At 47.9% G+C, this 17,380-nt stretch overlaps 1 protein-coding gene across 1 annotated transcript in view; it reads right to left on the bottom strand.

Annotated features, from left to right (window-relative positions):
• Positions 1 to 17,380, bottom strand: part of LOC128738116 (dipeptidyl peptidase 4) — a gene marked incomplete at its 5' end in the record, with an annotated part of 707,787 nt that overhangs the window by 614,413 nt on the left and 75,994 nt on the right. The window contains one exon of the mRNA XM_053832982.1: positions 15,610 to 15,684. Coding sequence (XP_053688957.1) covers positions 15,610 to 15,684 — 75 coding nt within the window. The remainder of the gene's footprint in view (positions 1 to 15,609; positions 15,685 to 17,380) is intronic.

Genomic DNA, 17,380 nt, shown 5'->3' with positions numbered 1-17,380 from the left:
GCTAAGGTGGGTGCGATTGATGGCATTACTTATGATAGACCAATTGCTTATAACGAATTTTATAGTACCTTGCGTCAGAAGTCGCTCATTAGTTGGCAAACATCTTGGAACATAGACGAGTTGGGACGATGGCTACATTCCATCATTCCTAAGGTATCGACGAAAGCATGGTTCAAGGGATTGAATGTAAGTAAAGATGTCTAGACTTATGTCCAATCACTTCACGTTAAACACGCATCTCTTTCGTATTGGGCTTGCAGAGAGTAACCACTGTGTTTGTGGCGTAGGCTTCCACGACATCGAACATGTTGTTTGGTCGTGTGCCGAATTCTGTGATGCTAGGTCTAAGCTAACTGATTCCCTTCGGGCCCGAGGAAGACAACCTAACGTCCCTGTGCGAGACGTTCTGGCGAGCCGAGATCCCGTGTACATGACTCAGATATATACATTCTTGAAACATATCGACGCAAATATTTAAACGCCCCTCTAATTCTCAGACTACCCGCTCCACCTTTTGTTGAGGTCATGTACTGGAGACAGGATCCGAAAGCACGGAGTACAACAATGACTACACACGATACCGTTGCACCAGGATCATCGATAACAGAAAAAAAACGAATAAATTAAGTGCCCTAAACCTATCACTCCTTGTCCATCCAATTTTGATCTTGTCAAACCTACTAACCCCAGTAAATCGGGCGTAGCGATCACACCTGCTAACAAAATAGCTTATACAGTGTTCAATATGTTACATTACTGTAAAAAAGTGAATCGCAGCTCCTCTAAGCTTCCGCACTCGAGCCTAATCAAATAAACGATAAAAAAATGAGACTAATAGCGCATAAATCGTTTGGTCATCTCTAAGAAACAGGTGATAATTATTACCTTGTCAAAACAGGCTATTTAAGCATAACTTTTAAACTGCTTGTTTGTTTTCAATTACAAATTCCTGAACAATTTAGTTTTAATAAGCGCTTTCATTTGATACTAAGATCGTTGAAATCGGTCATGTAGTTCCGGAGAAACCCGTGTCACGTATTTTTCACATTTTTGCTTATAACTTTTAAACGAAACGTCGTATCACGAAACAACTACTGGCATCTACTAGGCAATAATACCTTTCAAACAAAAGTAATACCGAACGATTCGGTTCAGCCATCTCTGAGAAACAGGCGATAGAAAAAATCATTACATACACACACACACACACACACACACACACACACACACACACACACACACACACACACACACACACACACACACACACACACACACACACACACACACACACACACAAACACAAACACACACACAAACACACACACACACACACACACACACACAAACACACACACACAAACACACACACACACACACACACACACACACACACACACACACACACACACACACACACACACACACACACACACACACACACACACACACACACACACACACACACACACACACACACACACACACACACACACACACACACACACACACACACACACACACACACACACACACACACACACACACACACACACACACACACACACACACACACACACACACACACACACACACACACACACACACACACACATACGCTCCTTAGTGGAAATCGGACAACCGGTGAAAACTAGGGTCGTATGCGGACAGAGAAGGGGGCACTCTCGCGAAGGCTGAGTGTAAACTCTCCGCCTGCAAATGACGGATCTCGGTAGAAGCATGTTCGATGAACCTGAAAATACCGAGAACCTGAGCAGAGGGTCCAAAGCCCCCAAAGGAGGATGGTTTTAGTAGCTATTATCCATGGCTAAAAGTAAAAACATGAATGGATAAACCTCTAATCCAAGGTGTCATGCGACCCGTGCCGAGGGATGAATGGTGGGGGGGGGGTTCTATAAATACTCAGCCTCCAACGGAGCCTGTGGAGTACCAGAGCGCCCTCCACAGTAATCAGCCCTTACCGCATCATGAGGGGCTCTGATGTGGCGGACTTTTCTTTCCCCTCAACTCGTGGGATTCTTATGGAAGACAAAATCAAAAATACAACAAGTGTGGATACGGTGGAAAACCCGTTCGCTAGAGGAGGCATCCAGCGTTCTCCACCAAGGGTGGAGAAGGATGCAACTAGGAGCGCTAGTGTGGGTGGCAAAGGCAGCGGTATGCCTACCACGCCGGACACAGCGATGAACGGCCCAGCGCTTATCAGGGCGATGGAGAAAAATAGAGACGCTGTACCTAAAGTGGCAGCAGCGTCACAGCAGCTCGATGTAATAATCGAGTTTACGTCACGTCGCGGCAATTTCTCCAAGGACCTGAAGCAGAGCTTGCTCATGCTTCGGAGAACCTTGAATGCAGCGACCAAAACGCACAACGACCTCGTGGCGCGTGCAGGAGAGGCTAAGAAGGTGACCGTGAAGGCGTCGAAGGCAGTACAAACGGACGCTTGCCCGTTGACGGAGTGTCGTAACGCGGCCCAGGAGGCTACGGAAAGCGCTACCAGCAGCGGTAAGGCATCCGCCAAGCGCCCGAGACAGTCCCCGGGGGATAGCACCCCTGGCGGACCGAAAAACGCCTGATCGGTAAAAGCCCTCAGGCTAGCGGGTTGGCAGAGCTAACCGATGAACCAGCGGGAAGCTCTAAGACAGGTGGCCCGTGGACCGAGGTTAGGGCCAAGAGAAAAGGCGGAGGAGGCTCCAGTAAAAAAACTGCTCCACCTAAACCGGCAAGAAAGCGAGCGAAGAAGGGCGACGCTCTTATCCTGAAAACCGACGGGTCGAAATACTCGGAGGTTCTGAAGGCCATGAGAGGAGACGCCCTACTCAAGGATCTGGGCGCGGACGTACGGAGCATCCGCCGCTCACGCACGGGCGATATGATCCTCGAGTTAAAGAAGGACGCCACAAAGAAGAGTTCCGCATACAAGCCCATAGCGGAAGGAGTGCTCGGGGACGGAGTGCAGGTACGTGCTCTCACACCAGAAGTGACTCTCCAGCTTAAGAACCTGGAAGTGCGTGAGGTCGTACAAGCTCTCAAAGAGCAAAGTGGAGTGGTGGTTGCAACCGAGGCGGTTCGCCTACGCAAGGGTCCGGCCGGGACCCAGGTAGCCACCATACGACTTCCGCTGACTGACGGAAACAAAACCCTGAAAGCTGCTAGGCTAAAAGTGGGGTGGTCGGTATGCCCACTGAGCGTGTTCAAGCAGTCGGAAGCTTGCTTCCGGTGTTTCGAGCACGGACATAAAGCCTGGAACTGCAAGGGGCCAGATAGGAGCCAGTTGTGCAGGAGATGTGGCAGTGCTGGCCATAAAGCAAAGGACTGCGCGGAGCCTCCCAAGTGCCTGATCTGTACCGGTAAGCGGGACGCAAAGCACGTAACGGGAGGTCCAAGGTGCCCGGCCGGTGTGCCGGCGACTAAGCCACGTTCATAGTGCAAGTGACACAACTCAACCTGAACCACTGCAGCACGGCTCAGCAGCTGTTACACCAAGCAGTTTCTGAGTCAGCAATGGACATTGCCATAGTCTCGGATCCATATCGCGTCCCTGCCGGAAACGGCAATTGGGTCTCGGATAAGTCTGCGACGGCGGCTATATGGGCAACAAGCAGGTTCCCGGTTCAGGAGGTTGTGTCAACTGCAGAAGAGGGATTTGCGGTTGCCAAAGTGGGTGGAGTGTTCTACTGCAATTGTTATGCTCCGCCGAGTTGGTCTATCGAGCAGTTTACGCGGATGGTAGACCGAGTATCAGTTGTGCTGACTGGTTTAAGGCCGGTGGTTGTGGCGGGCGACTTTAACGCTTGGGCGGTAGAGTGGGGAAGTCGTCGCACGAACCATAGGGGTCGGATTCTGCTTGAAGCTCTGGCAAAGCTTAACGTAGATCTGGCCAACGTCGGCAACACAAGTACCTTCAGTAGGAACGGTGCGGAGTCTATCATCGACGTGACTTTCGGCAGTCCTGGTCTGATAGGAGACTGGAGGGTAGATAATGGCTACACTCACAGTGACCATCAGGCGGTCCGCTATGGTGTCGGTCAGATAACGAGGCGGCAGGCGGCGAGTAGGGCCAACACTCCAACCACCCGTGGATGGAAGACATCATACTTCGATCCCGAAGTATTTGTGGAAGCGATCCGGAGAGAGTGCGGTGATCGCGGTATGCCCGATCCGAACGCTGATAATTTGGTTGAGGTACTGTCGCGAGCATGTGACGCTACCATGCCTAGGAAAGGTCGACCTAGGTATGGCAGGTCACCGGCTTACTGGTGGACAGATGAAATTGCGGAACTCCGCGGAGCGTGCTTTCGTGCGAGGAGAATTATGCAAAGAGCTCGTTCGGAAGAAAGCAGGGCTGAATGTCGAGTAGCACTTGTTGCTGCACGCGCAGCGCTTAAGAGCGGGGTAAAAGCTAGTAAACAAGACTGCTTTGAAAGGTTATGTGCTAGTGCCAATGCGAACCCGTGGGGTGATGCCTACAGAGTCGTAATGGCAAAGACCAAGGGTGTGATGGCGCCCGCTGAGCAATCGCCAGAGATGCTGGAGCGGATCATCGAGGGCCTCTTTCCGCGCCACGAGCCAAGGCCCTGGCCCCAGGCCGCTGAGTCGTCCCACGGCCGACGTTCCAGTATCTCAGACCATAGCGTAGGATGATCGGCCTCCCAGCCGAACATCCAAAGTAACGTGGGCGACGGCGGTTTGGAGGTCGGGGAGGAAGTGACGGTTACGAACGAGGAACTCATTGATATCGCTAAATCCCTAAAGGTGAGTAAGGCACCGGGGCCAGACGGTATCCCGAATATGGCCATTAAAGCGGCTATTTTAGAGGCTCCCGAATTATTCGGGGCAGTAATGAATAGATGCCTGGAAGCTGGCCACTTCCCGGACAGATGGAAGCGACAGAACCTGGTCCTATTGCCGAAGCCGGGAAAACCTCCGGGTGTCCCCTCGTCATATAGGCCGATCTGTCTACTCGATACTGCCGGCAAGGTGCTGGAGAGGGTTATCCTTAACAGACTCGTACAGTACACGGAGGGTACAAACGGTCTGTCAAGGAACCAATTCGGCTTCCGAAAAGGCAAATCTACGGTGGATGCCATCTTGTCTGTCACTAAGACAGCCGAGGTGGCAATCCAGCCCAAGAGGACAGGTATTCGTTATTGCGCAGTTGTCACACTCGACGTGAGAAATGCGTTTAATACCACTAGCTGGGACTCCATAGCCAGCTCGCTTCGGAACGTCCAAGTGCCGGTGTCGCTGTACAGAATTCTGGAAAATTATTTCCAGAATCGTGTGCTATGCTACAACACGGAGGAGGGTCAGAAATGCGTTCCAATCACCTCAGGGGTTCCGCAAGGTTCCATACTGGGCCCGGTGTTGTGGAACGTCATGTATGACGAGGTGTTGAAGCTAAAGTTTCCGGTAGGGGTGGTGATTGTCGGCTTTGCGGACGATATCACCTTGGAAGTCTACGGTGAATCTATCAGAGAGGTTGAGTTGACGGCTGCCCACTCTAAAAGCATTGTTGAAGATTGGATGCGATCCAGGAAACTGGACCTAGCGCATCATAAAACGGAGGTTATCGTGGTGAACAACCGCAAGTCGGTGCAGCAAGCAAATATCAGTGTCGGGGACTGCACTATTTCGTCAACGTGGTTCTTAAAACTCCTTGGAGTCATGGTCGACGACAAGCTCAAGTTCGGGAGCCACGTCGACTATGCCTGCAAGAAGGCTTCCACAGCTATTTCGGCATTGTCTCGTATGATGTCTAATAGCTCTGCGGTATATGGCAGCAAGCGAAGGCTTTTAGCCAACGTGGTCCAGTCCATACTCAGGTATGGCGGGCCGGTTTGGTCATCGGCGTTAGGTACCAAAAGCTATCTAGCCAAGCTGAAAAGCACCTATCGTCTCATGTGCTTAAGAGTGGCGAGTGCGTACCGCACAGTTTCACATGACGCAATCTGCGTCTTAGCGGGTATGATGCCTATTGGTATCATCATCAGCGAGGACGTAGAGTGCTTCAACTAACGTGGAACTAGAGGCATACGGAGTACCACAAGATCGGCCTCGATGATCACATGGCAGCGGGCATGGTCTGATTCCACAAATACACATAGACTTATCCCGGAACTATCCGGATGGGTCAACAGGCGCCATGGCGAAGTCAACTTCCACCTGACACAGATTCTGTCAGGGCATGGTTGTTTTAGACAGTATCTGCACAAGTTTGGGCATGCGGAGTCCCCCGAGTGTCCCGAATGCGCGGACGTTGAGGAAACTGCAAAACATGCTTTCTTCATATGCCCTCGTTTCGCGGGCGTGAGAAGCAACATGATGGCAGTTAGCGGACAGGACACTACTCCGGATAACTTAGTCCAAAGGATGTGTTCTAGCTCGGACGTCTGGGGTGCGGTCTGTTTCTCGATGACCTCAAAATGGGGCGGCGCAGATAGATGGTCGCGGCCGCTGGTCAGGATCTCGCTAGGAAACTAGCTATCAGCAACGGCGTCACTTAGGTACATAAATGGAGCCTTTTGAGATGTATTAGCACTCGCTTAGGGCAATTGGAAATCCTTATACTTTCCCGCACCGAGTATAGAAATAAACGCGATTTTACATAAACGCACGATTTATTCTGACTAAACATAAACTTAATTAATTTATTCCGAGTATAATTGACGTAGTAACAAAGGTAAGAATTTTATGGTGACGATGAGATACGTGTTAACCGTTGCGTAGTCTTGAGTGCACTGATTTAACTCGATCAGTAGATCTGTCTGTCGCATAGCAGCGACCGATCGATCGTCATCAGGTGATAACGATGAGATGAGCTTGACCGTTCAACGATTGATGCGTGTTGCGATGAGAGTGCCGATTAGATCGCTTTCACAGGAACCCTTTCGTGACTGGGGAACGAACATCCTGCCCCCCGCTGGAATGACTATTTCAGTACCGATGTTGAATACAGATGACGTTGAAACTATATAGGTGTCCTGGCCTGAATGTAGAATGTTGTCCTAGTCGCATCTCCAGACGAAATGAAATGTGGTTGGCCAAGTTGCGGGATGAACATGTAATTATAAGACCCGGTAGAGGGTTTCAAAAGTTAAAGTTTATTGGAGAGGTCCTCACCTGGACCCTTATGTTTAAGGGCCTTGTATGATTTATTCCATTGAAGCGTGCTGGTTGATCCGCCCTGCGGAAACCGTCTCGATTACTGAAGAAGTTGCAGACATATGGCCAAGTTGATCCTTCAGAGGAAACTTGTAGCCCGAACACGGAAGTGGTGCTGTTTAAGATGCTGTTGACGATGACGTAACCTTTGCAGGTGAACCTTGTTGAGATTCTGATGAAATTGGAATTGGAAGAAGACCGATTTTCGCCACTGGACGCTTGAGGAAGCCATTTGCAGTCTGAAGAGTAACGACCCGTACCACTCCGTCCTTTCCGGGATGCAGTTCATGTATTCTTGCTTTGATCCAACGCATTGGTGGTTGGTTCTCACCCGCGATGACGACAAGTTGATTTTTGTGGATTTCGACCGGTGTGTTGCACCACTTGGTGCGAGGTTGAAGCGATGTGAGATATTCTACGTGCCAGCGTTTCCATATATCCTGGAGTAATTTTTGCACTTGTTGCCAGTGTTGTAAGCGATTGAATGGAACCTGGTGGTAGTTTACGTCTGGTACTGACTGTAGAGCGTCACCCACCAGAAAATGACCAGGCGTGAGCGCTTGCAGATCTTCTGGATCATCGGTGAGCTTTGTGAGCGGACGTGAATTTAACAAGCACTCAATTTGCGTCAGCAGAGTCTCCATATCATCGTAGCGTAAAAGATGTTGGCCCAAGACGCGGACAAAATGCTTCTGAGCTGAGTGTATTGCTGCCTCCCAGAGGCCCCCAAAGTGCGATCCTCTAGGAGGATTAAAGTGCCACCGAATCCCAAAGGTTGAGCATTCGCGTTGGATGTCTGTCTTAAACTCTTGATTGCGCAATAATTTTCGGAGCTCGTTGGAAGCCCCAACAAAGTTTTTGCCGTTGTCAGAAAAAATATCCGAAGGTAGCCCCCGACGAGATACGAAGCGACGGAAGGCTTGCAAGAACTTAACGGTGCTTAAATCAGGAACAAGTTCTAAGTGCACCGCCTTTGTGCAAAAACAGACGAATACAGACACATACGTCTTTCTGGGAGCGTCGCGACGGTGAAGAGGTTGAATGTATACTGGACCCCAAAAGTCGACACCGGCGATGGAGAATGGTCTAGATGCGATGACTCTCTGAGATGGCAATTGCGCCATGTATTGTTCTACCAGCTTCGGCTTAGCCCGAAAACACGTAGTGCATTCTTGAATAATTCGACGGATAACGTTTCGACCACCTAAAATCCAGAATCGTAGCCGAATTGTGTTGAGTAGCAGCTGAGTGGCTGCGTGGAGTAAACGTTCATGATAGCAACGAACTAATAATTTCGTCAAGGGATGGGACCCTAGTAATAAGATTTGGTGCTTAGAGTCAAAGGGTTGTGCCGATTGACCCAGTCGGCCACCCATGCGGATGACATTATCGATGCCCATAATTGGACTTAATCGCAAAAGGCGAGATTTCGACGAAACCGGTTGCTGCTGTTCAAGAGCCTTCCATTCATCAGGGAAGCATTCACGCTGTACTGCTCGCACGAGAGACAACTCAGCATCACGTATCTCACACGTTGTGAGTGGGGAAATACTAACTCTATCTGGTTTTGGACGCCGACAATTTATCAGGAAACGTTTACAGTACGCTGTGACTCGAAGAAGAAGTTGATACTTGGAGAACTTAGAAATAAAATTTTCCACGAACGAAGGTCCTTCAGAGGCAACTGGTAATGATAGTGTTGTTTTTCGTGCTTCTTTCAGTACTTCTGCATCGCCCGACAATTCCACTGTTTGTAAAGGCCACGATTCACTTTCCTTTCTGAGCCATTTAGGGCCTTCCCACCATACCTCATTGTGCAGCAAGTCTATCGGTAACAGTCCTCTCGAAATGTGATCCGCCGGATTGTCTGTGCCGGGAACGTAGTTCCATTTGCAGTCTTGTGTTGATTGTTGAATGCGGGACACTCTGTTAGCAACAAACGTAGTCCAACTTGTTGGTGAAGCTTTCAGCCAGCTCAGCACAATCTTGGAGTCCACCCAGAAAAATGTCCTTCCTGTAAATCGCAGTGCGCTTTGTACCTTTGTATACATTTCAGCTGCCATTTGTGCCGCACATAGCTCCAATCGTGGTATAGTTTGTTGCGCAAGTGGTGACACCTTTGAGCGTGACGTCAGTAGAGCAACTTTCGTTTCACCCGACGAGTTCACTGACCGAATGTAACAGCAGCAACCGTAGGCCATTTGCGATGCGTCTGAAAAGAGGTGCAATTCCAAAGAGCTCGGGTTTGAGCATGATATGAAACGATCGATCCGAAGGTCGTTCAACGAAGATAGCTGAGAACGATACGAATTCCAACGTTCGATCATTAGCCGAGGTAGCTCACGATCCCATTCCCACGGTTTTCCATTTTCATCTCTTAACGTCCACAACGTCTGCATAAATATTTTCGCAATCAGTACCACTGGGCCAACCAAACCTAATGGATCGAAGAGTTTAGCGATACGCGACAGCGTTGCTCGTTTGGTTACAGCGGTGGGAATGTCAAGCTGTTCCTCTCGTATGACGTATTTCAATTTATCTGTGCTGGGCTCCCAATGTAGACCGAGTGTTTTAATCGACTGATCTTTGTTCAAATGTACCGATGATTGGAGTGCTAGGTCAGCCTCAGACACACCCTCCAATGCTGCTGTTTCGTTGCTCGCCCACTTCCGTAGTTTCATTCCTGCCGACGAAAACATAGCATCTATTTGCTGCCGTAGTGTTACGGCCCTTTCAATTGAATCCGCTCCCGAGTAAAAGTCGTCGACATAGAAATCTTCGCAGGTGGCCTTTGCTGCGGCCGGATAGTTTTCATTTTCGTCTTCAGCAAGTTTCTTAAGAACACGTGTGGCTAGAAATGGGGCAGATGCAGTGCCGTAAGTGACCGTTTTCAGTTCATAAACAGCAACTGGTTCCACTGGAGAAAAACGCCAAAATATTCGGTGCAGTGGGGTATCATCTGAGCCCAACCGTATTTGGCGGTACATTTTAGCGACATCTGCAATTAGTGCCACCGGACGCATTCGCGATCGCATTAAAATGGATCGCAGATCTTCTTGTATTACCGGCCCCACTAACATAGCGTCGTTAAGAGAAACTCCGGTAGTGCTTTTACACGAAGCGTCAAATACGACGCGCACCTGTGTAGTGCTACTATCTTCTCGGATGACTGGATGGTGTGGAAGAAAGAATGCAGGTTGGGATGTATTATGCGATTCATCGATACGTTCCATGTGCCCTAGTGTTATATATTCCTGCATAAACTTTTTGTATTTTTCCGCCAGTTGCGGGTTACGATTTAGTCGTGCTTCTAGCATACGAAATCGATGGAAGGCTGTGCGACGATTGTCTCTTAGCTTGCTTATGACCTCTTCCTTCAGTGGTAACCGAACCGTATAGCGGCCATCCTCGTCGCGGATAACATTTTCACAAAAGTGTTTCTCGCAAAGCGCTTCCTGCGGAGAGTAAATCGGTGTTGAGTCATCTTCGATGGCCCAAAAACGTTGTAAATCACGATGAATATCTGCTGTTGTCGCCAAATTGCACGCCATGGTGCGAGGTTTGCTCGTTGCTTCGATTCTACCAGACACAATCCAACCAAAAACAGAATTAATTAGGTATGGCAGAGTGTCACCTAAGTTAATACGCTCTGTAAAGTTGAACAATTCGAAAAACGCTTCTGCGCCCAGTATTACGTCTATCGGGCTGGGTTCAAAAAGGGCAGGATCAGCTAATTCAATTCCAGACGGTAGCGACCACGACGATGCGTCCACTCCGATAGAAGGTAAGTCAATTGTTACCTTGGGTAGAACCAAAAGCTCTATCTCGTTCGTGTAGTTTGAGATACGAGACTTTACAGTAGCACGAAATTTACATCGCACCTTTGTAGATGATTGCCCTATACCAGCGATTGGAAGATCTGCTCTGCTACGACGAACCTTCATATGTTGACTCACTCTTTCGGTTACAAAGCAACATTCGCTACCTGAATCAAGGAGAGCACGAACCAGATGCTCGTTTCCGATGTCATCTACGAGAATGATTACTGCTGTCGCTGAGAGAACCTTACTTCGTCGTTCCTGCGAACTGCAACTGGTGACACCGGTGTGCGCTGCCGTGATTGATGATGATGGTGCTTCCTCGACGGTTGGCTGGTTGGGTAGATCGAGTTGAGCATCAAACTGACTAGCTTGGGCGACTGCTGCGGGTTGGTTGTTGCTATTTGACCTTTGCATACACAATTGGGTGTGATGTCGACCTTGGCACTTCCGACAACAGCTCTCCGAAGTACAGTCCTTCGCCATATGACCACGGCGTAGGCAATTTCGGCAGAGTTGGTAGCGTCTAACTAATTGTTCCTTTTCGGCAACTGTCTTTTGCGAGAACGAAGGGCACTGATACAGCGTATGCTGTTCAGAACAAATTATGCAATTGCGAAAACCACCAGTCACTGACCCATAATTTATGGACCGAAAGGGAGCAGGCCTTTTGAGCGAGGGAAATTGTTGGATGTCGACGTTTCCCTTTCCCACCGTCTGTAGAACATTAACCCGTCGTTGCAAGAATTCGATTAGTTGATCAAACTTGATTATTTGTTTCGCTTCAGCATATTCCTCCCAATCCCGTCTCGTCACATTGTCTAAGCGGGTACTGAGAATGTGGATGAGCAGCACATCCCAGTGTTCGGTCTGCTTACCCAATTGTTTCAATACTTTAACGTTCGTCTGAAACTTCTCAATAAGTGTCTGAAGTTCTGAGGCTGTTTCCCGTTTTAGAGCTGGGAAATCGAATAAAGACTGTACGTATGCTCTCTTCAAACGACGAGGATTTTGATAATGATTAATTAGTGTCTCCCATGCTACCTGATATTGCTCGTTACTGATAGGGATGGTCTGTATTAAGTTGAGTGCATCTCCGGACAATGATGAACGCAAATAATAAAACTTTTGAATGGTAGATAGAGTCCCTGACGAATGCACCAGTGATATGAAGAGGTCATGAAAATTCATCCAGCTTTCATGATCCCCGCTGAAGATTGGAATTTTAACGTCCGGCAATTTGACATGAAGCTGGTGGGAGGGATCTTGAGGCCTTGATGGAGTCGCTTGGTTGTTCATTGGTTGATTGCGTAGAAGAAGCGTACCTTTGACACGGTAATACATCCTTTCAATGTCTAGTCTCTCCTTGTCGTAAGCATTCAAAACCTCTTCGTCCTCTTCTAATGATTCGAGTTCGGCTTGCACAACATTATATTCACTCCACAATGCAGATAGATTTTCTAATCGTACTGGAACCTCCAGGGCATCTCGATCCACTTGGTAGTTGCTAGTAAAGTTGGAGATTTCCGCAAGAGACTTGATGACCACTCGTTTGCGGTTTTTGAGGTTACGGAACCTCCTTTCAGCTGACGACATGATTGTGGAATGTGAAAATCCTGATTGAGGCAAATTATTGCCTTGAATTGAATAAATCCGCAGCTAGCTTGATCGATCGTTCCGTACAATCGAGATGGATCACTCGTCTAATGTCGTCAGATGCAACTATTCGGCCTTTAAGCAGGCAAAGCGATGAAAGTTTCCTCCGTTTAGCATCAATTCGATCCAGGATTTCGAAAAATCGGCGTAGCGTAGACGTTTCAGGTTTCCAATGAGCCACAAATAAAAAGACCAGGTAGAACAGTTGATAAAAGGTGTAAAATTGGAACCTCACTCACCAATGTGAGGCATGAACAATGCCTTGAATAAACTCAATTGTCCTTTAGTAGCTGCAATGGCGCCGTCGCCATTGAATTTGGATGAAAGAAAGCGTAGCCGGGTAGGCGGAGATTATTCGACGCCTATCCGGCTCGAAGGACCATGTTTCTCGATGACCTCAAAATGGGGCGGCGCAGATAGATGGTCGCGGCCGCTGGTCAGGATCTCGCTAGGAAACTAGCTATCAGCAACGGCGTCACTTAGGTACATAAATGGAGCCTTTTGAGATGTATTAGCACTCGCTTAGGGCAATTGGAAATCCTTATACTTTCCCGCACCGAGTATAGAAATAAACGCGATTTTACATAAACGCACGATTTATTCTGACTAAACATAAACTTAATTAATTTATTCCGAGTATAATTGACGTAGTAACAAAGGTAAGAATTTTATGGTGACGATGAGATACGTGTTAACCGTTGCGTAGTCTTGAGTGCACTGATTTAACTCGATCAGTAGATCTGTCTGTCGCATAGCAGCGACCGATCGATCGTCATCAGGTGATAACGATGAGATGAGCTTGACCGTTCAACGATTGATGCGTGTTGCGATGAGAGTGCCGATTAGATCGCTTTCACAGGAACCCTTTCGTGACTGGGGAACGAACGGCTGCTACCCAGATCGTACTTGAGCTACAAAACCGCTGGAAAGCCGATCAACGGCGAATAAACAGCCTAACTACCATAGTCCAGTAGTTATCTAAGAGCGTGCGTTAAGCACAATAGCCCCTCCCTGAAGTAATACCGATAAGGTGGTTCCAAGGGGGATTGAGGCTGGAGACTCGAGTAGGGTTTTAGTGGGTCTGGATCCTCACGCCAGGGGGGTCGGGATACCAAACCCCACTCCCTGAGTTGTCTTCTCAGGTGTCTGATAGCAGATTTCCCTACTCGTTAAAAACACACACACACACACACACACACACACACAGACACACACACACACACACACACACACACACACACACACACACACACACACACACACACACACACACAGACACACACAGACACACACACACACACACAGACACACACACACACACACACACACACACACACACACACACACACACACACACACACACACACACACACACACACACACACACACACACACACACACACACACACACACACACACACACACACACACACACACACACACACACACACACACACACACACACACACACACACACACACACACACACACACACACACACACACACACACACACACACACACACACACACACACACACACACACACACACACACACACACACACACACACACACACACACACACACACACACACACACACACACACACACACACACACACACACACACACACACACACACACACACACACACACACACACAGACATTGCTCAAATCGTCCAACCCTGTGACTTGGCCCTCCGGGCCTCGGATCAATTTCGTCTTTTTGGACCAATTTTTAAACTTTGTTATAGTATAACAAAGGTAAAAAAGAAAAATATATTTGTGCTCATCTAATGCTTTAGGAAAAACAGTTTCGGTAACTTTGATGGTCATATTCTATGAAAAATCGAAAGAAAAAGAAAATGTTATGCTAGCTTAAGGTTAAGCTAGCAGCGCAATGTCCGAAAATGGTACTTCTGGTGCAGAGAGAGCTACCCAAGTATGATAATAATTTTATGTTCATTTAATGCTCCAGGAAAAACAACTTCGGTAACTTTGATGGGCATTTTCCATGACAAATCGAAAGAAAAAGAAAATGTTCTGGTAGCTTAATCTTAAGCATTATCTAGCATCAATTGAGCATCAATTAACTCTATGGTCCAACTAATGTTCTGCTAACTTTGCTCTGCCAGCTTAAGGAACATGTAGGGTTGTCGGTATTGGGTACTTTGGGTGAAACCCGTATTTCGGTGTTAGTGTAGAAAACACCGAAAACAAACATTTCCTATACCTCTCCATAGCATCTTACTACCAGTCATCCGAGAGCCCTAAAAAGCTAAAGCCCTATAAAGGTACATTTAAAGGGCTTTATGAAAAGCCCTGTTTGCGACGTTTCAATTCGAAAAAATTAAATTTCGCAACATGAACGCAATAAATAAAAACAATGTTTACCAACTATTTATTGGTTCAGGAGTCAAACGTTATATTGCGATTAGCGATAAACACAAAAGAAACTGAGATGCATGAGAGAGTAAGAGTGTTGTGTTCAGTAAATTTATTGTCGCGTAAAATTCAGCTGTTACAGAAATGCACATTATGCGCTACGAAGTAACGACATCTGTTGTATTCAACAGGGAAACATTGATAGTTTCAAGCATAATCTCACGCATGGCGCATGATGAGACACTTGCGCCAACTTCTGTTATTTATTATCAGAAGTTAGAGGCAGTGTTTAAAGTGTATTCGAGCTTATTGCACACCCTGTATGCGTTACAGTAGAATCATTTATTTCTAAAAAGGTTCAGTTGGGGAAAATCAGGGTAATGCGAGCTATGTGCTCCATTCCCACTTAGCCCGTATTCCCACTTGCCCGGGATACCTAATATGATTACTTTCGATCTAAAACAAAAAATGTGATTGAAATCAAGTCGATAAGGTTCCTCGATTTCGAGTAATCGACAAAATACAAACCATGTAAAAATCGATTTAAAAATAGTAATAAACGTACCTGTTTCACGTTGTGCTTAAATAATACATATCGCAAATCATGCGAACACTGATATCCCATCACGTTGATCTGGCGCTGTAAAAAAAGTTCATATTATTCTACAGTTCATATTAATACACGTAATAAAAAGCCAACTCGTATATCAATAGAAGAAAATTGTCGTTATTGACTATTAATAAATTCAGGATCCAAATATAGGGTAAGGAACGAGTTAACCAGTGTCTCCTATTTCAATCTGTTGACTATAAATACGCCAAAAATGCACTTTTTACCTTTGTTATACTATAACAAAGGTTTAAAAATTGGTCGAAACGAAGTTTATCTGAGGCCCGGAGGGCCGAGTCACAAAGTTGATCTGAGGCCCGGAGGGCCGAGTCACATACACCAATCGATAAGGTTCGACGAATTGAGCAATGTCTTTTTTTTTGTATTGTTTATGCAGGGAGAAAATCTTCATAGACAGCACCTTCACGGTGCCGAATAGGATTCACATGGTGCCAACATGCGCCTACCTACTAAAAACTATCCTGCTGCCCATTCCTGAATCCCTCCCGGAACTACCATTAGGTTTTACTTCAGGAGGGAGGACGTGCCGAAGCACTCCGACTTGTCCGTTGCGTGTGTGGGTTCACACAACACCCTTGCCATTTCGTACCGCCACTACCCTTCACTTAGGGCCTGGGCTGCCCAATCAGCCCATTGCTGACCCTAGCAAGCTATGTCAGGCCCTGTCGTTGCAACCGTTCTAGCCGTTGCAACTCCGTTATCACCGCCGTTGCCGCCCTATCGACGGCACCCCATGCGTGCTGCTCAGCGCACATTCTCTGCACAATGTTGTCGGCGTTGGTGTCTTCCCCAACGACCGCAAGCATCACCCGCCGAGTGGACGTAAACCGCGGGCAGTGAAAAATCACATGCTCCGCCGTTTCCTCGGCTACCGTGCAAACGGGGCAAAAGGGTGAATCTACCCGCCCGCGTGTATGTAGATACTTCTTAAAGCATCCATGACCCGACAGAAACTGGGTAAGGAAAAAGTTTACCTCACCATGACCTCTGCCGATCCAGAACGATATGTTCTGGATCTGCCTATGGGTCCACCTACCATGGTCGGTGCGATCCCATTCCGCCTGCCAACGCCTAATAGAGTCCAGCCTAACTCTGTCCCTAGCGCCCCTGACGTTCCTCTGCCTATGGCACTCGATATCCTCACCCAGGAGTATGCATATTGAAATCATGGCTGCAATAACCCCAATCGCATCCAACGATATGGTACGGTAGCCGCACGCAACGCGCAATGCTAACAGCCTGAACACCTTGTTCAGACATGCCTGATTGCGCTTACTCTCCAAAGCCGGGGCCCACGCCGGTGCACCGTATCGTAGCACCGACATGGCAACGCTGGCCATCAGGCGTCTCTTACTGCTGCTAGGACCGTAGCCGTTCGGCATGATCTTAGACAGCGCAGTGACCGCCGTTGACGCTTTACCACAAGCATAATCCACATGGCTGGTGAAGTTCAGCCTGTTGTCTGTCATGACACCCAGGTACTTCACACTTCGTTTGGAGACAATCACCTGTCCCCCCACGATTATTTTTGCCTCTAGGGCCGACTTTCGGTTGCTGACCATCACAGCTTCCGTCTTATGGTGGGCCAATCGCAGATTGACGCCCGCCATCCAACCCTCTATTATGCTTATGGCGTCTGATGCCAGTATTTCCACCTCCTCAAGAAACTCGCCTACCACTGTAAGGACGATATCATCGGCGAAGC

The sequence above is a fragment of the Sabethes cyaneus genome, chromosome 2 (assembly GCF_943734655.1).
Source record: "Sabethes cyaneus chromosome 2, idSabCyanKW18_F2, whole genome shotgun sequence".
NCBI lineage: Eukaryota > Metazoa > Arthropoda > Insecta > Diptera > Culicidae > Sabethes > Sabethes cyaneus.
This window is presented reverse-complemented; position numbering and strand designations above follow the sequence as displayed.